This window comes from Balaenoptera musculus, chromosome 15, assembly GCF_009873245.2.
Source record: "Balaenoptera musculus isolate JJ_BM4_2016_0621 chromosome 15, mBalMus1.pri.v3, whole genome shotgun sequence".
Classification (NCBI taxonomy): domain Eukaryota; kingdom Metazoa; phylum Chordata; class Mammalia; order Artiodactyla; family Balaenopteridae; genus Balaenoptera; species Balaenoptera musculus.
This window is the reverse complement of record NC_045799.1, coordinates 61,381,677-61,406,121: the sequence shown is the minus strand read 5'-3', so window position 1 is coordinate 61,406,121 and position 24,445 is coordinate 61,381,677. Positions and strand designations below refer to the sequence as shown.

At 37.0% G+C, this 24,445-nt stretch overlaps 1 protein-coding gene across 10 annotated transcripts in view; it reads right to left on the bottom strand.

The window, feature by feature from the left end:
* The window catches only part of MRTFB (myocardin related transcription factor B), a 196,267-nt gene that overhangs the window by 36,862 nt on the left and 134,960 nt on the right, over nt 1-24,445 (bottom strand). For all 10 annotated transcript variants that reach the window (XM_036825898.1, XM_036825893.1, XM_036825897.1 and 7 more), the window contains 5 exons: nt 15,980-16,045; nt 13,827-13,882; nt 12,617-12,692; nt 8,444-8,605; nt 6,932-7,110 (listed from right to left, as the gene is read on the bottom strand). In XM_036825898.1, the coding sequence (XP_036681793.1) occupies nt 6,932-7,110; nt 8,444-8,605; nt 12,617-12,692; nt 13,827-13,882; nt 15,980-16,045 (539 nt within the window). The remainder of the gene's footprint in view (nt 1-6,931; nt 7,111-8,443; nt 8,606-12,616; nt 12,693-13,826; nt 13,883-15,979; nt 16,046-24,445) is intronic.

Here is a 24,445-nt window from a genome sequence, read left to right as displayed (position 1 = left end):
GTATATATGTACACGGCTTACATACTAGACCTTGCTCATTCTCTTTGTTAGTTTAAACCTAAAATTTCTCTATTATTTGGCAAAAGGTCATCTACCTGTAAGTTACTTGAAACAATGGTAAAAAATAGTTTGCCGAATTCTCCTAAGCTTGTCTTCCTGAAAATACACAGAGTAAGTGTCCAAGAAGGTTCCTTTCAGTACTACTTTGAATTTGAAAATGAACATAGATCCTGTCAGATCATACTTACAGTTAAACATCTGGGTGTTTACAATAAATGATTAATTAAATGACTTAAGAAATCATTGAGAGAAAAAAATTCCTCAGATTAAAAGGACCAGTGTCACAGCTTGTGGTACCCATGTGTGACTTGCTGGTCTTAATTTTCTACAGCTTTCCATTGTTCAAGAGTTGCTTCAGCATAAAAATAAATTGAGCTCCAATATGTGATGTGTGTTTCATTAATATTTTGGCAAATTCCTTTCCAGCTGTACTTTGATCAGAATTGAAAAGACAAGAGGAAAGTCCAAGGAAAAGCAGTTTTAGTCTCTTACAGACCACAAAGAAATAATAGATATTTCAAAGAATTTACATTTTGAAGGAAGATCGTGGTTGTGTATTACACTGTTCACATTGTGAGGTCATTAGCTTTTTAGCACTGGGATTGTAAAACAAGTGCCTGAAAAATCTGTTTTTTGCCTAGATATTATGTGTTAAAATTTTTATTTTTGGTAGGGAATGTTTCTTTTATTTGAACACTTTTCTGTAGGACTTAAACTTCTGGTATCTATCCGTGTGTTCTGAAAAAGAATTAAGGAGACTATATGTCATAAGACATTTTGGAATAAAGCAAGGCATATGGAAATCTTGAGCCTAATTTTCTCCCAACTAATTATCTGTAAGTATAACTTTTAAAGAACCTAGAAGAAATTCCCTGAATTGGTCTTGAACATTACAGTAGGCCAAGTATGAAAATAATTGAACAGGAAAATTAGAAAAATGTGTTTAAGCCATAGGATTAAATGCGCAGCATAAAATGATGATTAATCACCATATGAAAAAACTTGGTTCAGGTAAACAAGAAGCAAAGTGAAATTTATGTCAGAGCCACTCAAAAGTGTGGTCTGTGGACCTTTGTTACCTGCCAGTGACAAGGACAGGAAGTCTTAGGAAAGTTGATGTCATCCCACTACTTTTATTTTATTTTACAAGAGGATCAGTCCACAATGCATTGGAAATTAAACTATATAAAAAACAAACATATTGGGACTTCCCTGGTGGCACAGTGGTTAAGAATCCGCCTGCCAATGCAGGGGACACGAGTTCTATCCCTGGTCTGGGAAGATCCCACAGGCCGCAGAGCAACTAAGCCCGTGCGCCACAACTACTGAGCCTGTGCTCTAGAGCCCGCGAGCCACCAACTACTGAGCCCGTGCCCCACAACTACTGAAGCCCTTGCGCCTAGAGCCCGTGCTCCACAACAAGAGAAGCCACCGCAATGAGAAGCCCGTGCACCGCAATGAAGAGTAGACCCCGCTCGCTGCAACTAGAGAAAGCCTGCATGCAGCAACAAAGACCCAACACAGCCAAAAATAAATAAAATAAATTTTAAAAAAAAGAAAATGATTTAAGAATATGATTAACATACAGCCAAGTTCACGATATGTTAAGAATACAGTTTAGTAGTGTTTAGAGCAGAATTTCAAATTGTAAAAATAAAATATAAAAGGAATATATGTATACTTAGGAAAGTTTGTAAGAGGAGTTACGGGTGATTTAAACAAAACAAAACAAAACAAACATATTATTCCTTCACTACAGGCAGTTTGAGGACCACTGGTCTACAGTAACTAAATTCACCATCAAACTCATATACTGAGTTTCCATTTGAAAGATTAAAAACTAAGAATATCAAAGAACACCCAAAACACAAGATGTTTATGTTGCTCTTTTAAAATAAGGGGCTGTCCCTTCCCTCTGTAATCTTGATGTCCAATGAGAAGGAATGTTTTCAGGTACTTTCCCTTAAACTCCATATGTGAAAGTAATTATATTTAGGGAGATAAATATATTTTACATATATATCAAGTGAGGTGCCTGGACAAACACTAGATAACAGTGAATATAATTAAAGTATAAAATTTGCCAAAACAAAACCTAATTATCACTTCTAGACACAAAAATCCCAAAGAGTTTACAGGCATCATAAAGTTGGCCTCTGCAGTTGATTCAGAAAACAGAAACAAAACAAATACCTACAACATAACTTGCGATCTGACATCAATATAGCACAGTTAACATGGAGATGCTTTTTTAATTGCACAAATAAAAGTATAATATTAAGAATCTTTGTCAGAGTCCTTACTTATAAATACTAAAACACAATCGAAAGGAATTTTATAAAGGACACAATTTAAGAAGGTTTCAAGATATACGGTGCAGGAAATGTGTAATGGGTAAAGGTGCAGTAAGCCAGCCCTGATTCTAGGTTCTTTCACCTGAACGTGTAAGTAGGGAGTGCACCATTCTCTAAAGTGGGTCTTTTCCCAAAGGCACTATTGACAGATAAAAAGCAGACTATTAATGGTCTGTGTGTAACAAGTAGAAGTGGCATTGCAGCAACACTAAAGAGTGTTATAAAAACTAATGTTTAAGTTCATGGATGACCTGAGGCTTAGTGTGTGCTGCACTGGCAATAAATAGGCTGTATTTATTCTTCAAGAAACACTGCTATTCCTTTTTTCCTTCAAGGAATTCTGGAATGTCAGCCCACTGACATTGGGTGGGACATGAGGTGGGACAGCCTCCGGTTAAAGTTTCTCACTTATAAACTCAGCTGGAGACCAAGTTTCAAGACCAAAGCTAAGAAGCTAATAGTACAAGCAATGCAGGGAAAAGGAGAATGATAGTCTCTTATACAGGTGGAACTGTCATGAAGCCATTACCAGGTAGATGGCTGAGGTGACAAAAATTCTCTATTACTAAAAAGCTAAGGCCATGCTAATAGCTGTCTGATGTCCTGACCTACTCAGACAGAAACAGAACAAACAACCCAAATGGATAAGTAGAACTGTTTTCTAATGGTATGTACTTACATATTTGACATTCTTTTTAGCCCTATTTTTAAAGCTCAAAACCAGGGTGCAGCAAATACGGTGAGAACAGTAGGGGCTGGTCTCCCTTCTCTCTGTTCCTGCCTGCTTAGACCTCAGACCATGGGCTGGTCGCTGACCCTCATCGTTCCTCCAGGCCAGGTTCCAGTGAAGCCGAGGGGCCAGTCACACTTGCCCTGTAAACTCTGACAGGAGAATATGAAGTGTAGCTACCCACACTACCTCTCGTGACTCCAAGAGGGAGAGGCTCTACTCGCAAATGAGAGAACACAAACACTGCTGCTACAAGCTGGTGTCAGTGCTCATGGTGCTGAATGCAATTCAACATTTATTGAGCACTCTTCAACATTTATTGAGCACTCTTTCTGTACCCGGCCCTGTGCTAGGTGTTAAAGATAACCCCCCCTCCCCCGCCCCCCTATTTCAGATCATGGTGGTAAGTGCAATGAAGAAGATAATGCTGAAAGACACAGTCCCTAACAAATAGATATTCATGAATGAGAAGAAATGCCATAAGAAAATGTGCAAACATTTTTAATCCCCAAACTTCCATATTTCTCTGAACCCAGGCCTTCCCCCGTGAAAGGGTTAAGGCAGGTAATTGCTAAATTCCTTTCCAATTCAAAAATTCTATGATGCTGGGCTTTAACAAGAACATTTTCTACTGAACTTGACCAATCCCGTTAAGTAGTTCAATAGTTTTTACTTTAATATAACTAAATACTATTAAAATTTCAGTAAGGTAAAAACACCATAAAGAGAGAGAAAAAACAACAGATTACGTGCAGCACAGAGTTCTTATAAAACCAAAAGAAACACTAACACTCAGTGAAAAATAAGAAATGTAAATTTCCAATACAATTATCAAAAAATATTAGATCTTTTGCATGCACTAGATTCTAAGTTTCTGACACATAATAAGTGCTTGATAAATATTTGTTGAATAAATTAATTCAATCTAACCAAAATCAAGGGGCCAATTAAAACATTCAAATCTCCAGTGTGCAAGGTTTAAAGTAATGATATTACCTACTTGTGATAAAGACATAGTGATGGTGCAATAAAGACTGTATTACTTACCTGGAAGGCAGTTGAGTGCCTACCTTTTGCTTAACAAAAGACTGAAATCCATTTCATTATCTAGTAATTATTCAAAGAAATAATTAGACAAATGCCCAACAATGTATGTATTAAAAAACCAGCATGTAGCAAGAATGTGAGAATATAACAGGGGCACTTGTGTGTGTAAGAATGAAAAACAGGAAACAACTCTAGGTAACCAATAACAGGTAATTGGTTAAAAGAGATACAGTGTATCGGTTCAATTAAATACTGAGGTATAAAAGCAAGGAACACATACAGTTACCGTATGACACAGCAATTCCACTCCAAGGTATATACCCAAGAGAAGTGAAAACATATGTCCACATAAAAACTTCTCCACAGGTGTTCATAGCACCATTATTCATAATAGCAAATGTTCACTAGCTGATAAATAAACAAAATGTGGTATATCAACACAATGGAATATTACTCAGCCATAACAAGGGATGATGTACTGATACATGCTACAACATGGATGAACCTTAAAAGCATTACACTAAGTGAAAGAAGCCAGTCACAAAAGGCCAGATATTGTATGATTCCATTTATATAAAATATCCAGAATAGGTAAATCCAGAGACAGAAAGTGGACTCCTGGTTACTTAGGGCTGAGTGGAGGAGATAACAGGGAGTGACTGCTGAGGGGTATGGGCTTCTTTTGGGGAAGATGAAAGTGTTCTGGAATCAGATAATGGTGAGAGTTGCACAAGTCTGTGAATATACTAGTAAGCAATGAATTATACACTTTAAAAGGGTGAATTTTCCCAGTGCCATTTTTTTTTTTTTTACAGAAATAGAAAAATCCATCTTAACATTAATACGGAATCTCAAGGGACCCCAAGTAGCCAAAACAGTCTTGAAAAAGAAGAACAAAAGTTGGAGATCTCACACTTCCTGATTTCAAAATTTACTATGAAGCTACAGTAATCAAAACAGTGTGGTACTGACATAAAGACAGAGATATAGGCCAATGCAATAGAATAGAAAGCCCATAAATAAATTCCTTTGTATATGACCAGATGATCTTTGACAAGAGTGCCAAGACCATTCAGTGGGGGAAAGGACAGTCTTTTCAACAAATGGTGTTGGGAAAACTGGATATACACATGCAAAAGAATGAAGTTGAATCTTTAGCTTATACCATATTACAAAAATTAAAACCAATTTAAGACCTAAATATAAAACCCCAATCCATGAAAATCCTAGAAGAACACAGGATTCAATCAATCCAAAACAATCCAATTCATGACATTGGATTTGGCAGTGATTTCTTAGTATGACACCAAAAGCACAGGCAACAAAACCAAAAATACACAAGTGGGAGTAGATCAAACTTAAAAACTTCTGTTCATTAAAGGTTACTATCAACAGAGTGAAAAGGTGACACATGGAATGGGAGAAAGTATTTTCAAATTATATATCTGATAAGGGGTTAATATCTAGAACATATAAAGAACTCCTACAACTCAACAGAAAAACAAATGACCTGATTTTAAAGAGGGCAAAAGATCTGAATAGACATTTCTCCAAAGATGATATACAAATGGCCAACAAGCAAATGAAAAGATGCTCAACATCACTAATGATTACAGAAATGCAAATCAAAACCACAGGTGAACATACTCAATATCTTGTAATACTACAATGGAAAAGAATCTAAAAAAAATATATAAGTGTATATACACACATATATATTTATATGTATAACTGAATCATTTTGCTGTGCACTTGAAACTAACACAACATTGTAAATTAACTATACTTCAATTAAAAAAGAAACACAGTGAGATCACTTCACACCACTAGAATAGCTACTATCAAAAGAATAGAAATTAACAAGTGTTGGTGAAGATGTGGAGAAATAGGAACACTTGTGCACTGTTGGTGGGAGGGTGAAATGTTGCAATCAGTATGGAGGTTCCTTACAAATTAAAAATAGAACTACCACATGGTCCAACAATCCCATTTCTGGATATATGCCCAAAAGCACTAAAAGCAGGGTCTCAAAGAGATATTTCCACATTCATGTACTCATCATTATTCACAATAGCCAAGAGATGGAAGCAACCCAATGTCCACTGATGAATGGATAAATAAAATGTGGAATATCCATAAAATGGAATATTATTCAATCTTAAAACTGAAAGAAATCCTGTCACATGCTACAACATGAATGAACCTTGAGGACATTGTTAAATGATATAAGCCAGTCACAAAGACAAATACTGTATGATTCCATTTATATGAGACATTCAAAGTAGTCAAATTCATCGAGACAGAAATAGAATGGTGGTTAGCAGGCCTGGGGGAATGGGGAGTTGTTGTTTAATGGGTTTAAGTTTCAGTTTTGTAAGACGAAAAAGTTCTGGAGATCTGTTGCACAACAATGTGAATATATGTACCACTACAGAACTGTACACTTGAAGTGGTTAAGATGGTTAGAAAAAGGGTGGATTTTTATGATATGTGAGTTACATCTCAAAAAAAAGTTATATGAAAATATTTTAAAGTGAGTTATAAAACTGTAAAATAAAAATATGTATATAGAACAGCAATAATGTAAGAATCTATTGAAAATGTCAGTAATTGGATTACACGTGACAAACCTATATTTATCTTCACTTTCAGACTTTTCCTCTGGTGAAAACGTATTATGTTGATACGTAAAAAACAAGGCACTTTCTCTGTTGAGGGGTAAAAACAAGAAAGGTGATACCTGGGCTGGAGTGTTTGTAGTCACAGGAGATGGCGATTCACTAACTTTTGGCTCACTTGGGGACGCGGCTGACCCCTGCGACTCCTGGCTGGCTGGCTGGTCTGGAGACAAAGCATCACTGCTGTCTTCATCAAATGAGAAATCGCCCTGAGTTTGGGGATAGTCCTCCTTCCCAACACCTAAAGAAAGAAATGATTCTTAATTTATCTTGGCCTTGGAATACCAAGGTTAAAATGAAAAAGGAGAAATATTATTCATTATAAGGACTTAAGAAGCTGGTTAAAAACAAAACTGAACATAATGTACTTCCCCATGGAAGAACACACCAGTATCTAAGATGAATAATTGGGGGAAAAAACCCAACCTGAATCAGATCAAGTCTTTGGATCCAAATACTAGTTATAGGAAGTACAGGAGACAAGAAAGTTTTTAATGACACCTAGGGATGCAAATGCATTCAGAAAAATCTAGTAATGTGGAAATGCTAGAGGATAAAAGCCTGTTCATCAACAAATAAAAAGTAAGGAAAGAAAGGAGGAGCAAGACCCACCCAGGAGATTGACTTAAGAGATACATCAGCTAAAGGCAATGTGTGGACCTTGTTTGGATCCAACATTTGGAATCCAACTGTTAAAAAACACTATAAGGCAAAATGGGGCTCTGACTGGGTATCTGTTGATAAGTCCCACTTCACAGAGCAGCCCTGCTGTACTGACATCTTACCTTTTGGGGCCCATTTCTTCGGAATTGAATGGAATCATAGTGAATTGTACTACTTAGAATTACTGACTATAGACTACCTAAGATTTAAATTCATACTAATGCAAAATATGAAGTCCCCCTGAGTAATGGAAACTATAATAGTTTTTTAAGTAGGATATTAACTTTTCAAAATTGCTTGCTGAAAAAGTGGCATTATTCTGGAAACTATTTTTTTTCTGCTGAAGTTTATGCCAGAAAAAAACAGTAAACATTAGTAACTAAGTATGATAAGACTGGGATAAAATGGGCAGATTCTACCATTCTTAATGAATACATCTATACGCATCTGCTATTCACCTTGCTGAACTAAGACTGAACAAACTATTTTTATCTTTCCTACAAGTAAACTGAACTAAAATAATGAAAAATCTGTAAAAATCTTAAAACAACAGAAACTAAACATAATACAATAAGTTTAACTTAGAAAACATGGTAACAAAATCAGAACTTAAAGACTTAAACATTGTAAAGCAACTATACCCTAATTAAAAAAAAAAAGACAGACAGACTTAAACCTCAGATGTAACAAGAGGAATCTCTGTGTTAACTGGTAAGAGATGCTTGTCTTGTAATACATAATATAATAACACTAACAGTAATAATGGGAATCAGTGCAAATGTTAATCAATTTCTAATTTACCCAGAAAACAATAGTCATGATTAGTGCTGGCTTTTTAAATTAAATTTTTCTTATCTAAAACTTCCAAGTTTCTTTTACTCCCAGAAAACAGTAAAATTTTAGAGTCTTGCCTATAATTGCTTCCTTAACACTGGAGTCTACAGGAAGGATGTTTTTCTCTACCAGCTCCATAGGACCAGGTCTTTGAGCAATCTTTTCATTCAGATCATCAGCTAGTCGAGCTCTTTTCAACTTCATCTGAGTAGCCTGCAGGGATGGCTCTGCAAATGTTTCTAAAACAGGAAACACAGTTTTAACCATTACTTGAATTACTGTTTCTATTCCATAATGTTATTTCAGGCCAACTAATTTAAACTCGTATAAACAGACTTATGTGTTCCTAACATATTTATGGAGAGACAATGACTGTTTAAGAATGCTCCTGTATACAATTTACATTTTTAGTCCTAGATAGCTTTATACCGTCTATACAATGTGGATGTCCTCAGACTCAAATTAATATGAACTCAAGCCAAAAATGGGGTCCTGCTATTGCTCATTTATGGCAGGAGAGTCAAATTCATATTTATTAGGCATTGGGGATACAGAGGGTGAACAAGAGAGATGTGGTTCATGGCTCAAGAAGTTTGCAGTTTTAGATTTGGCTTCATTGGAAAGTCAATTCGTAGAAGGGGAGAAACTGTTATCTCAGGATATAAGCTTCTCTGCAGCAGTCAGTGGGAAGAGCTACAAATCATATCCTTAGATCGATCCATGTGCCTCTCAGTCCTTCATCATAATTAAGAATTTGGGTTTACTTCTGAATACATAACCTTGGGACATTCAATTACACAGTAATTAATAGTCATATAGAAGCATCAACTCATCTACCCACATATGCATAAAGTTGTATAACAGATGTGAAAGTACTATAAATATCATAACTCATTCATTAGCATAATTCTGTCAATTACTTGTGTTTCTGGTAACTCTCATTATTTTATTACATTGTTCTAAATAATGTTTATGATTGATTAAAGATAATGATGAGGTGTTAACCCAGTACTGAGTTGAAAGTCGCTTGCCCCTTAAATTATTCAGTATAGGTCTTTTAATGAAATTCCCTGTAAGTAACCTCAGGATTATCTGATGTCCTTCATTCTGTAGATTAGATGGCCTGGCTGAGGCCCAAAGAGCACTGAGACCCCAGGGCCAATAAACTACCCTCCAGCACAGCTGATCACTTGTCTTTCTACCGGTTAAGTTATGGGCTTACCAAGTATCAATCTTGATTGTCTACAAAATAGCTCACCACTATTGTGACGCTATTGTCAATACATAATTTAACCAGATGTTATGGGGAAATCATAAACTTCAAAAATAAAATGATTATTTCTTGGAAACCTGAGTTAAATGCTTTGGAATGACTTGATAAAGGTAAGCCATTAAAAAAAAAAATCACTGTCACATTACTTAGGGCAACTAACAATGGTAAAAGATTTGGGGAAAAATGATAAAATCTAGGATTTTTAAACTCAGATTGCTTTTCAAGCGTCTTTGAGTTTTGTTCCACCATGAATGGAAATTGTAGATGATGTACAATGGCTACGCTTTATACAAGAAAGATGTGAGCTCCATTCGTTAAAGCCTTCCCCACACGTGAAGGTCCTACCCCTAAGTTGGAATACTGGCAAATAAATTCATGTTTCTATAAGTTAAAATAACATGTATGCCCATCTCATTTTTATAATTTTCCTGTATAAACAACTCTGGCCCCAATCTTATTAGACAGAACCCTTCTAGCCACACAGGAAGATGATAGGTGGGGGGAAGTAGATCGTGCAAATCACTTTTAGGTTGATGTTTAAAAGCTTTTAAGATCTAGGCAGGAGAGTCTTCTGCCTTTTCCTCTCTTCCACTCACATGATCCAAGTGATATCAGGAATGTTTGGGAAGAAAATATTCCAAAAGTAAATAATTAGAGGCTGGCATTTTGGTATGCTTCTGTTCCTGGTCTGATTGCTTCATCACCTCCGTGAGGCTGAGGCTGGGTTTCGGCTGCTGAACTTCAGGAAATAATTTAGACTTTTGCCTGCCAAACATCCAATTCAATCAAAATTGGGATAATGTTATAATAAGTTGGGGGTGGTTTTAAGGTATTTTTGAAATTATAGATGAGACATTCTTTCTTACTTCAAAAGTCTCTACTTTAGAAGAGATGTCCTAAAAACATCACTTATGGTTCATTCATATACATAGTTAGGTTTTTAGATGCTGAGTAGTCTCTTTTTGGAAAAAGCAGATATGATTCCTTTTGATAGTTAAATGTATTTGCCTTAGTTTTAATTATATTAATAAAGCCTGTTACAGTTAGAAGGCAAGTTGAAACAGACACCATCATTCCTACAAAAATGTTCCTTATAGGTCAAGATACTTTGAGGCACAGAAGGAGCCATTTACTAAGTTACTTACCAGCAAGTATGCTTCTCTGAAGATTCACTTATCCCTGACAGCTGGTAGCTGCTCCTACCCTACCACTGGAGTTCTGGAAAAGCTTTTTTAGTCCAGGAGACTTCTGAGAAGTTCACAACCCAAAGTAGAGACAGGAACAGACCTCTCACCTCCCATCCCAGACATGAAGATGGTTACATAATCATAGATTATTTGGATTAGAAGAGACCCTACTTGGGGTTATAGAGGCCAACTTGATAGTTGGAACTTCTTTACAACATCCTTAATGTAGTTTCAGCCTGTGTTTATTCCCTATCACAGCAGCCTGTTTATTCCCTATAGAGCACTTTTCACAATCTGTAATTTATTTGTTTTGCCTGTGTATTATCTGTCTGTGCCATTAGAATGTAAGCTCCATGAAGGTGGGCATCCATCTGGCTCACTTGGGTCTCTGGTGTCTAGCTTGCGGGCCAGTGGACTAACAGCTCTAATAATGGCAACCGTATCACTTCTTGAAGATTTTATTTTGGACATATCTGACCGACCTTTATGCTGAGCTATAATCTAATACTCTGTAATATCAACCTAATTCTAATACTAACTCTATCATTAGGCCAGAGAAAACAAATCTAATTCTTCCTCCTACCTAATAACTGTCTCTAAATGTTTGAGAAGTTTCTGTTTCTGCTCCAGGTTTAACCCTCTCAAGATTATCACAGGGTCAAGCTCCCAGTCTTGCTCCACAAATTAGTCAGTAAAGCAAAACAATGAAAGAAAATGTAACTCAGGAATTTACAGTGGAGATACCAGATTTCGAGAATGCTCTGTTTTTTTTAGAATTATCGATTATTGAGTGCCTACTATGTGTCAAGCACGTAGTAGGTACTTTACAGAAATTATTTAATGCTCACAATAATTTTTCCCCTTTATTTATTTATTTATTTATTTATTTATTTATTTATTTATTTATATTTTTGGCTGTGTTGGGTCTTCGTTTCTATGTGAGGGCTTTCTCTAGTTGTGGCAAGTGGGGGCCACTCTTCATTGCGGTGCGCGGGTCTTTCACTATCGCGGCCTCTCTTGTTGCGGGGCACAGGCTCCAGATGCGCAGGCTCAGTAGTTGTGGCTCACGGGCCCAGTTGCTCCGCGGCATGTGGGATCTTCCCAGACCAGGGCTCGAACCCGTGTCCCCTGCATTGGCAGGCAGACTCTCAACCACTGCGCCACCAGGGAAGCCCCCTGCTCTGTTTTTAGAGAGAAAAACATCACGGCCTGAGCCACATGTCTCACCAAAGATGGAGTGGAACTGTCCTTACTAGCTTCGTAAGAGATGAGGCTCAGTCATCGAGAAAATCTGGTGGGTCAGGTGGAGCTAGTTTGTGATAATGGTCAGATCAAGCTGGATTGTTGTGGGTTAAGTAGCAACAAAGAGAAAATGTCAGGTATGGGCCTTGCCCCAGGTAGACATAACAGGGTCCAAGTCGTTGAAAATCTAGGGTTAGACTTGTGGCTGTCATACCCCTTATGACTTAATGAGCAGGCGCACATCCCTCACTGATGAAGAAATTCTCTGGACCGAAAATGTTTTTCCAGAACAGTATGGTAGAGATACCTATAGCACCCCCAGCTGGCGGGAAAGAGTCAGTCCATCAACTGGCTATTTGGAGAATCAAACCTTCCCCATGTATCTAACATTAACATTTTTAGCTTTGGGTCTTCATGTTGCTATCCAGTTTGGAGGATGTCAGCCTGTGGGGTAAAAAGTTATTAAAATGGGAATAAACAGAAATGGTGGAATTCTCACTTCTTTTCTTGAGAAAATGTAGCAGAAGAAGCAGAAGTAGAATTTTTACCTTCTAAAATGTGCATCCTGACAAGTTCAGAACGATCTGGTCGACTCCGAATCTTATGCTTCAAAAAGTTTTCGGTCTTTAAAAAAGAGAGAGAGAGAAAAATTCTTACCATAAATTGTTTATGATTTATTGTAGTTTTACATTTTTTCCTCAAGGTACTCTATTTAAATAAATTGTATACTCTTTTGATCATGATTTTGAGAGGAAGAGTAGAAATTAGTACTTTGAAAAACTATTATCCAATACATGATTTAAATTGCAGCCTTCAAAGTTGTACAGGGATTTGAAGTGTATGCTGGTATAAAGTAAGCACTTTATAAACTTTTATTTTAAAACTTGGAAAAGGCAAAGGCTCATAATTTTGAAGATGACTTTTGAACAGAGGATTTGAACATTTAAATATCTAAAATCAATAAAATCTACACTTCAGGTCAAGTAAAAATCCATCTAAGATAACACATTTCCTAAAAATCCTAATGTACTTTCTGTGATGAATTCCTATCTTTAATCATACTTTCTTATTCAGAACTGTACTCAATTCTAAACAATAAGGCTTTAAAATGGGTTTTGTATTTTATAAGACTCTAAGAGATCATTATTGCATCCTGGGAAAATTCTTAAGGAATATTTGGAACATGCTTATTTTCATATTGCATGATAGAAGTTTCCTCTAAAACAAAAATAATGGCACTTTTAAAGAAAAATAATAAACACCAATTTAGTGTGCAACTATGATGGAGTCATTTCAAAGAATAAAACAGAGCTGAATACGGCAACATTCCTCATTCAGCCAAATTCTCCCACCCTTGGTCAAATGTACTGCTAACATAGACCCAGGAGGGAAACGAAGGAAGGATCCGGTGTCAGTACATCGCTTGGGCTATCCGTCTGCAGAGGTAACAAATGGCAGAATTACTCCATCATTATTCTAAAAACTGTTGTTATGCTCCAAAAGTAAGAAAAAAGTGTGATTTGTCCTTTATGTACAACAGTAGTTTACTAGTTTTAAAAGAACAAAAGTTGAATGTCCTGTATTTTCTATAAACCTCCAAGATAAAACTACCCCAGGATACATTACTCTATATGCCATGTATCCTGAAAATACACTATATTTTCTCTATTGATATACGTAGGAGTAAGATTGTTACTTGTCCACAGGTACTTTAATACAAAAGAGAGAAGCAGAATATTTTAAACTGAAATTTCTTACTCTGGCTCGTTCCAAGCTTTTTATCTGCTCGTGGAATGCCGCTGGGCTCTTCAGGGCTGTGAGAGGAAAAGAAATCATTTCCGTGGTATAAATAGAGGAGCTAATACTTCAGTCAAATGTTACAGCATATCATGGTGATGTTTCCTCTTAATCTGATAAGTGTGCCTCTACAGTTCCATTTATTTCCTAGTTCCTTTAGGAGATCTGCAAAATTGAAACCTTAAATGTTTCAGAATTAAAATTACGTGTTTCACAAATAAAACAAGTGAACATTCGCAACAGAGTTGTATACATGATGACAATGCATGTATCAGGTCAGACTAGTTCCAGCCCATAGTTGGGGCAAGTTACCATTACCAAGGGAACTGTTTGATGGTTCCTTAACAGGTCTTTGCTCTTATGGCCCTACAAGTTACTGGGAAAAGCCCACATGTCCTCAGGGCATTTAACGTTGGAGTGATCTAGCCTTGAACTTGAGGACACTCTGCAGTTCATGTCTAAGAGATCAGAGTTACCACCTACTGAGAACCCACAACACACTGAGCCCCGTGCTCTGTGGCCCATCGCAGTTATATTGCTGCTCATCAGCACAACAGCCTTGTGACATAGGTATCAGCCCCAGTACAGATGAAAGGCTCAAAGAGGTTAAATGAATTCTTGAAGTTATACAGCTAGATGGTGGTCAAAGTGGGATTTACATCTCGAATTCTGAATTTGGCAGGTTCATGCTCTTTCTACCATACCACAATGCAACTCACTCTAAAGACACAGTGATTCCTTAATATGTTAACTGCTAGTACCTTATTCCAAAGTCCCAGAGAGAGAGAGGCAGTGTTTATTAAAACATCACATACTACAGTATTTCTATCAATTATCTTTGCAAAATCTTCTGTGTGTATGTCCACTGCTGTCTGATTACACCCTGCACTTATCACTATGGGCAGTCAGAGAATGTGGATGGAGTGCAGGACTAGGCTTAACCTGGGCTATCACCTCCCAATATTGGCCAATCAGCTCTTGGTAACATTCTTTTCAATTCTGGTACTTAAAGCATTGCAAAGACCCACAGAAGCCCAGCCCAAACAGGTCTGGCCAGGGACCAGCTCCTAAAAGCAGACTACAGCTGGCTTCACAGTGGTATTTAAAGCACCACACTTTGATCCTGTTTGATTGGTTCATATCAGAAATATAGTGGTGGAGAAATCTGGCAGATTATCAAACCAGCTTCTGATAACTGGTTTTATCACAATGCTAGATTTAAAATATGTAGATACTCAATTAATAGTAGTTCAGAAAAAAAAGTTTTCACAGGGAAAAACATCTCCTTATCACAGAGAAAAATCGTTCCTTATCACAAACCAAAAAAAAGGCAATAGCAGTGACTGTGAAGACTGGGAAGCATAAGTGCATTTTGTAATTTCTTTCTAGTTTTTTAAGCCAAATAAGTTACTTCTTAGAGAAATCAATTTTTAGACAAAAATCCCCAAATAATGCTAACAGCCTATACAAAACCACCATTCTTCTCCTCTAAAATATAAAATCACCTCCGAATTTGGTGATTAAAGGTAAAGACAACTTGGACAAATATTCTAAAATTAATAGACTCTCAAAAATGAAGGAATGAAGCCTAGAGCTACTTGGGAAAATATCTGTACTTGGGCAAGAAAGATTTTATTAATTATAAATAGAATGTTTATTAGTCCTGTAATTGAGATACATAATTATACAGACTATACTATAGCATCAAAGATAATTAATTTGAATTAAATTAAAGTAGAACCAGGTTTTGAATTAACTTATCATGTTACTTTTGCCAGTATCATTGGATTCATTATCTAGAGTGATTATTTCACTTATTTTAAAACTAAAACTAATGCTGAAGTTTGAAGTGAGAACTGATGTTAGCCTAATTACAGAGCTTTAAAGGTATTCTTTGATAATATAAAATTCATGTCTATCTTTTAAGTTGCATCTGGTTTCCAAAATGTATTTTAAATGATTGTTAGGTTAGCAATGCGGATGCCTGGTTTTTCCTTATGAATTGTATATGGATTAAATGGATACCACTGAAAGTAGAGTGTGAAACAGCTTCTTCTTAGACATGCCCATTTTGTTACATCACATTAGAAATGACAGTGACACTTCAATCTTACGTGGCATGATGCCCTGGTCCACTAGTTGTTCTCTCGTCCTCCTTTGTTGCAGCCTCAGCTGGAGCACTGTGAAAAGGAAATAATCACCATTGGAGTTTACAGGCAACTGTAGGGTCCAACTTACAAAGTTCCAGAGGAGATACAATTAAGCTTACTTAAAAAGCTTATATTTCGTAATTGAATAAGGATACAACCTGGCACCATTCAACCTGTCCAAAAAAAAAAAAAAATCAGTTTGTGATTTCTGCCTTTTGGGTGAACTCTGAAGTTCTCTCAGCTTATCTTTTGTTTAGTCAGTTAATAATCTTAAGTTGGTGATTAAAGCTAAGTATTTGTTGTTTAAATACAATCATATCGTACTCAGCAAATAAAAATAGTTGGCTTATATATTCTTATTAATAAAAAGAGAAATGTGAGACACCTTGACATTCCTTAGCTTTTTAAAAAACAAGTTAATAGCAAAAATGTATTTTAAGGAAAGATTAATGTATTTGGAGGAACTCACTCCATCTGGAACAAATTTTAAATAGCTTTAATGAAAGCCAACTTCATAATAAAAATTAGACCTATGAGATATTACTAATGACCCAAAGGAAAATTTCTGAATTAAGACTTTGAAGTTTAATAATCTTTGCAAAACGTAACACTGCATCTCATTCCAGAAGTTCTAAGAAAGCCACAAATCAATTGGTACCTAATTATTTTAATTAAAAGAGTAAATAAATCATTAAACTGGTAGAAAACAAGGTATACATCACAAAATGTGGAAATCCCGCTTGCCAAATTTAATAAAATATATTTTTTCCCCTAGATTTCTCAAGTAGATTCCTTTCATAGCATCTCTATGTTTTTGTCTGGAAAGTGAGCTGATTTCAAAAAAGAGTAATATATGAAGTAACTTTGAAAAATATTTTCCTTGGTTTGCCTTACGTTCAATTTTAAGTTTCCATTTTTAATTTTTCTTTCAAACCATGGATGAAAACCAAGGTTAGGATTATGAAGGGTCCGCCTCAGGGTTGTCAATATGAAGAAAAGAAAAAAAATTAGCTATGTGTATTTCTTAAATGGTAGGGAAGGAAGACAATTTTTTAGCAAGGGCGTGATGAGGCTGGCTTGGACCAGGCTCAAATGCAAGGCACATAACGGCTCCTACTTGCAATTAACCCCAAGACCTGAAGATGCAGGGCCTGTGGCCCTCATACCCTTTGCTTTCTGCTTGCCCTTGTGCTGACTGCAGAGCAGAGCCCAATCTTAGATATATTTTAAGTATATTTTCATATTCATTGCTAGATATGAATGTTATCCTTTATTTAATACTGAAAAAAATTTTTATCTGCTTCTTTTGGGGGCCACAAAGTTTCACTGACATCCCATTTAGAACTGAAGCAATTGACATAAGATTCTATTACACACAGCAAAAGAAGAACTTAGAGTCCAAAAAATATATGCACGTTTCTCACATTAAAATGTTTTGTGGTTCTCTGAATCAATTATGCTCTAACACAAAGATCTTTTCCCTGATAACTTACAGTTTATTGAGAATAGTGTGTTCCCACTGTACTTTACTAGGAACAAAAATAACCAAGGAGATGACCTGTGGATCTGATAGCACCCAAATGCCTGCATACTCCGACATTCTTCTATGAATGCCGAAGTTAATTCTTGTCTGAAATCAAGGTGGTCATATTCAAGAGGCAGAATACCAAGAAAAGGAATACTGAGAGGAGAAAAGGGTCAGAACAATCTCTAGTTCAAAGGCTGACACTTCTGGAACACGGTGGTCCATGTCTGTTGCAGAATCTCTAGCAGTAGTATTTTTCCTTTCTCCCACGGGAGTCTTCAAAGAAACGAGTAAAATAGAAAGGGTAATGAAAATATCAACAGCCTCTTTTTTGGTTTAAAACAAACAAAGCACCATACTAGTGAGACAGATGTGTCAAACACAATACACATTTCTAGGCGAATGGCATCTTGGAATGAGAGATACATTCGCAACAACAGGATGACAACAGCTTGTTAGTCTTGAAGCATCTCCTGACTGTACGCTGGTCAGCTGCCCTCATGCGCCTTCATAGCAGTCCTGTCAGCTGTATTATCTTTTACCAGAAATTGCATTTTCATGCTGTTGTGTGAAGGTATCTGTTGCCATGAGGGTAACACGCAAAATGAATCCACGTCACCAACCACCAATTGTTAAAATAAAACAAAACCATTGTGTTTTCCATCCAGTTTTCTTCACGACAAAACAATCAATCCTATTTATTTCATACTGCTCGAAGGTAAGAGAATAATCTTCCCAATCAATGCTCTCATTGCCTATTAATTTTCCCAAGTAGCAATATCCTCACACTACAAATATTACTCAAAGCAGGTGTGGCAGGCAGCCTTCCCCAGGCATGTTCATTCATTAAGAGCCTATTTAATAGGTGTCTGTTAGTGACTGCAGGGTGCATGCATGGGATATACGTGGGAAAGAACAGCAGCAGCTGTGAATAGAAGGTCTGTTTTTAAGCAAAGACATTAGGAAGAACATGAATGGAAGAGGAGGCAAATAACTAGCCACGTTGTTAAGACTGCAGATTACCCAGCTTGATTTAGTTTTCATCTATACCAAAAGGTGGGCAGCACGGGACACATTATGTTGAATATAAGGCACTATGCCCTGTCGAGAGACTTGGGTACACTGCCACTTTTGGTCAATGTTAAAACACAATTATAGTATTCGTTCATATCAAATACAACCAATCACTCGCAACCTGATGGAGGCTCTTCTGAGAACTAATAGTTATAAAAAGTACCTATCAGATAGGTACAGGCTCATAATTTTGGACAATAGCAAACTTCCTTTTACTCTTTTCCACTCATCAAATGAGTGGGAAAAAAAAAAGTTAACACAATAAATGACAAGCAATACCTGTCCCTTAAAGGCAGACCACCCAGGCTGGGAAGAACAAGGCTTGAATGATGTAGACAGCTTAACTGTCCTGCAACACTAGAAAGCTAGAGCTGCCCAGAGCTGGGCAGAGCTTATCCAGACCGTGAAGGGGAAAGAGACCCTGAATAGAGAGGGCCTGACTCTTTTTTTTTTAAATAAATTTATTTATTTTATTTATTTATTTTTGTCTGTGTTGGGTCTTTGTTGCTGCGCAAGGGCTTTCTCTAATTGCGGCGAGCGGGGGCTACTCTTCGTTGTGGTGTGTGGCCTTCTCATTGCGGTGGCTTCTCTTGTTGCGGAGCATGGGCTCTAGGTGCGCGGGCTTCAGTAGTTGCGGCACGCGGGCTCAGTAGTTGTGGCTCGCGGGCTCTCGAGCGCAGGCTCAGTTGTTGCGACGGCACGGGCTTAGTTGCTTCGCAGCATGTGGGATCTTCCCGGACCAGGGCTCGAACCCATGTCCCCTGCATTGGCAGGCGGATTCTTAACCACTGCGCCACCAGGGAAGCCCGAGGGCCTGACTCTTAACGATCATAGAGGCGTTCACCGTTGTGGGCATGTGAGCATCTCAAGATGCTTTATCAAGTTAACCTTGGAGACCATCTTCCTCCCTTTGCAGCCTCCAAACTCACGTCTGTGTGGAGGGCAGGAAGGCCCAGATCACTGAATGCCACTGGGCCTGTTGCACAGTTGCAGTTCTTAAGACCAATGGATAACCCAGTAGGCTGGCTGATCTCTGGAAACCTAACATACTCTGCACATGTTCACGAGACTGCACTCCTGTAGCCACAGACAGAAGACCAGACGCTGGTCCAGCACTGCTTTCCTGTGGCAGCAGTGGGTGGTGGTAGTGTATGGCTGCCTAAGAAGCCAACCTCGGGGCAATGGCCTTGTGTCTGAAAACAGACCTGAGAGCATTCGCCCCCGGTGCCTTGCTGAATTGATACTGTGCTACTGGGCTGACATCATAGCTTCCAACACATTAGGAAACTGACTAAAATTCAGTAACTCCATGGCCACCTTACAAATAATTACATGCCAGAAAAGAAAACATATAAATCTACAGAATTCTGGAAGGAAAAAAAAAAACAGTTCAAAACACTCAGTGAGTGAGCAGCTACATCCTTTCAGAAAACAAAGGACACAGTAATAATGGCACTGAAATAGAATTCATGTTACGACTGCTCACATTTGAACATTTTCAAAGAATGTCTTTAGCTTTGAAACATGTAGAAATGAAAATAATCCGATATACGGACCTAAGAAGTTCTTACGTTTAAAATGGGTGGGGTTAAATCTGTTTCATTTTCTCAAAAAGGTGGGTGGGGGTGGTGCCACACAGGTGTTAACAGCATATCTCATTATACAGCTAGCACTGTATTCTCTGTGCAAAAACCGTTACCACAGGCTGAGAAGTCTATGACAGCTCTGTGTTTCCTGATGACAAAACTCACAAGAGGTACACAAAGGACTCCCATTAACAGAAGGAGATGAGGTTACAGAGTCATTTGCTTACCCTTTGTGTCACATCTTTCTTAACTAGCCTGAGTCCAAGGTTTTTATTTTTCATTTAAAAAAAAAAAATCTCTTTACCTATTAAAAGAGTGATATATGTTCATTACAGAAAATAAGGAAATTTTAAAAAGGAGGAGGAAGAAACCAAAAAAGAAAATCACCAATAATATCATCAACCAGAGAGACATACAACTACTGTTACCATACTGGTGTATTCCTCTGTCTCTTAGCTAAGCATAATTTTTGATTCTCTGCTTCTACATACTATGATCGCACTGTACAATGATAAACATTCTTGTTATTTCAATGGCTATGTAAAATACTCTGTTGGGTGGACATTCATAGTTTACTAAATATACCCCTATTATTTATCACTTAGGTTGTTTCCAATTTTTGCAACTACTATAACTAATGCTATGGTGAGGTTTTTTGTGTACGAAGTTTATTCCTTATTTTTAGTTATTTCCTTAATTCCTGAAAGGAGGAATATCCCTATGTGGTCCATATAAGGCATGGCCATCAAGTAACGGGACTAATTTGTATGCAAACCATCATCTTTGAAATTATAGTAGACGTGTGAAAACATGGATACAGCTACTTTATATCTGTTGCATTTAGAGAAAAAATTTTAATTAATTTTTGAATTTTTCCAAGATAATGTGTGTTATTATTTCTTAGGGCTAACATTCATGGTTTCTGATTACATTTCAACAAAGAGAAAAATGCATATAATTTTGAAAATTCTACTTAAGTGTTATGCCTTGTTACAAAAGACAGAAACAATATTATGTCAACATAAATGTTTTCAACTTGCTCTTTTTTTAATACAAGAAAAGTAAAAACTTAATTTTAACCACCATTCCGAAAAATGAAAGGTAGCTCATCTAATGGCAAAGAGGAAATGTCATTCTTATTCATCATCAGAAATAGTTTAGAATTAAAAAGTATCGTCTCTTAGTTCCTTTCCCCTGAATCTTAAATGGAATAAAGTGCTTTTAGAGCAAAATTTTAGGATTAGTTTCCAACATTAAAAAAAAAAAAATCTCAAAATAGAATAATGTCTTTCACATAATATTTACACCCCCTTCAAAATTGTTAGCTGCTTTTTGAACCAAGATATGTCTTTTCTCTTTTGTTTCTATAAGTAGAATGTTTGAATTGTTTCCATAATATGACATAAAGTGCCTTTTTACTCTAAAGAAAAAAACCCACATTATGCAGCATTTTAATAACATATAGCAATTTAGCATGAGTTGAACAAGCCAAAACAAAGCACAGTTATGGGCCAGGGGATTTGCAAGGGGACATCTGAGGAACGTATATAACAAAAACAAGGCAGAAATGACACTTTCTGGGAAGCAGTATGGCAGGCAGCCATGGTCTTAGAAATTCTTTATAAATAGCTAGTTTCAGTTATGGGGTATGAAGGAGGGTGGGATGAGTGGGGACGGGGCGTGCGGGTGGGGATGAGCAGCTGCCTGCAAGTCAAAGAGAAGATCCAATGTATATTATTTAATTACAGGACACTGGACAGAATAAACTGCAGAATCATGAGGGCAGGAAAAAACACCCCAAAACCTTGAGCCAGTCAAGTAAAGGCTGGGTAAACGAGTGGCAAAAGCAAAGATGGGAAACTGAAAAATACTCTAGAATTGACTATGTATTGACTCTGAAGATAATATTAGGCAAAAAACAGACCCTGGTTTCAGTTTTTAAAAATTTGTTTAAAGATGTTTGAGTAGTTAAGAGAATGAAGTAGTTGTACTTTGGCAAAAATTTATTATGCATTGTTAAAAGAGTGCTAATTTAGGGTCCTGGTCCTATAAAAACAAGACAATTTAGAAAAGCCAACATCTTCATATTATCTTTTGAACTTAGATACGGGAGGGATTAACTGGCCCCTAAGTAATACCTTAGAACAGTTACATTTGGGGGCCCCATTCAACCCTGATTTCAGTGTTCTATCAAGCAGCAGTTCAGCAGTAAAGTTTACAACTGCATCTGTTCAATCAGGTAGGGGCAAATGACATCTTGAAAAAAATCTGTATCAAAAGAGCAAAAGACCGATGGACTACTTTTCCTGTTCCTCAAAAGTAAATGTTTAAAAAGCTAGTGGTGGTTATTATTATTGTTACTACTACTACTTTAGATAATTGGTGAAGATAACCACTTTTTTTTCCAAACATAATACCATAAGGATAAAAAAAAAACCTTTTTTAGAGCAGTTTTAGGTTTACAACCAAATCAAGAGGGAGGTACAGAGATTTCCCATACACCCCCTACCATCAAACATACTGAGCCTCCCCATCATCAACAGGGTTAAAAAAATTTAACTCCATCAAGATTCCCATATTTTTAGTTCTTTGCTGTGAATGGGTATTTTGTAGTCACAGGGTAAGCAGTCACATCCTGAAGGCTTTCCTTCTAAGCCTGGGATTCAGAAATATACAGTATATGTACCACTAACACCTATATTTAAAAATCCATGTTTTGGGCTTCCTTGGTGGCATAGCGGTTAAGAATCCACCTGCCAAGGCAGGGGACACGGGTTCGAGGCGGGAAGATCCCACATGCCATGGAGCAACTAAGCCTGTGGGCCACAACTACTGAGCCCACGTGCCACAACTACTGAAGCCCGCACGTCTAGAGCCCGTGCTCCGTAACAAGAGAAGCCACCACAGTGAGAAGCCTGCGCACCACAAAGAAGAGTAGCCCCGGCTCGGTGCAACTAAAGAAAGCCCGCGTGCAGCAACAAAGACCCAACACAGACAAAAAAAAAAAAAAAAGTTAAAAAAAAATCCATATTTTATAAAATTTTTTCAATTTATTTGTTAAAATAAAAGTGACACATGCACATAAAAAAGGACATTAAAAAAAAAGTGAAAGATATTTTCTTAGATCAGTCTCCCTAGGCAAAAGAAACAAAAGCAAAAATAAACACATGGGACCTAATCAAACTTAAAAGCTTTTGCACAGCAAAGGAAATGATCAACACAATGAAAACACAACCTACGGACTGGGAGAAAATATTTGCAAATGATGCGACCAACAATATCCATAATACACAAACAGCTCATAAAACTCAATATCAAAAAAAATCAAACAACCCAATCAGAAAATGGGCAGAAGACCTAAATAGACATTTCTCCAAAGAAGACATACAGATAGACAACAGGCACATGAAAAGATGTTCAACATCGCTAATTATTAGAGAAATGCAAATTAAAACCACAATGACCTCACACTGGTCAGAATGGCTATCATCAGCAAGTCTACAGGGAATTCCCTGGCAGTCCAGTAGTTGGGACTCTGTGCTTTCACTGCCGAGGGTTCAATCCCTGGTCAGGGAACTAAGATCCCACAAGCTGCACGTTGTGGCCAATAACAACAACAACAACAAGTCTACAAATAATAAATTGTAGAGGGTATGGAGAGAAGAGAACCCTTGTACAATGTTGGTAGGAATGTAAATTGGTACAGTTGCTATGGAAAACATTATGGAGGTTCCTTAAAAAAACTAAAAACAGAGTAACCATGTGATTCAGCAATTCCACTCCTGCATATGTATCCGGAAAAAATGAAAACACTATTCTAAAAAGATACATGCACCCCAAAGCCAAGATACGGAAACAACCCAAGTGACAATCAAGATGACTGATTTAAGAAGATGTGGTATATACAGGATTAACAGATACAAACTACTATAAAAAAAGATAAGCAACAGGATTTACTGTATAGCACAGGGAACTATATTCAGTATCTTATAATAACCTATAATGGAAAATAATCTGAAAAAATATATGACTGAATCACTTTTCTATACATCTGAAACTAACACAATATTGCAAATCAACTATACTTCAATAAAAAAAAAGTGAAAGTCAGTCCATCCCACCAGAGACCTCCAGCCCTCCTGCATAAAGGTAACCACTATTAAATTTCTATGGCTCTGGAGAATGTTTCGTGAATATTCTGGCAATGTTAAGTATAAAACATGCAAAGGAAATACATGGGGAGGG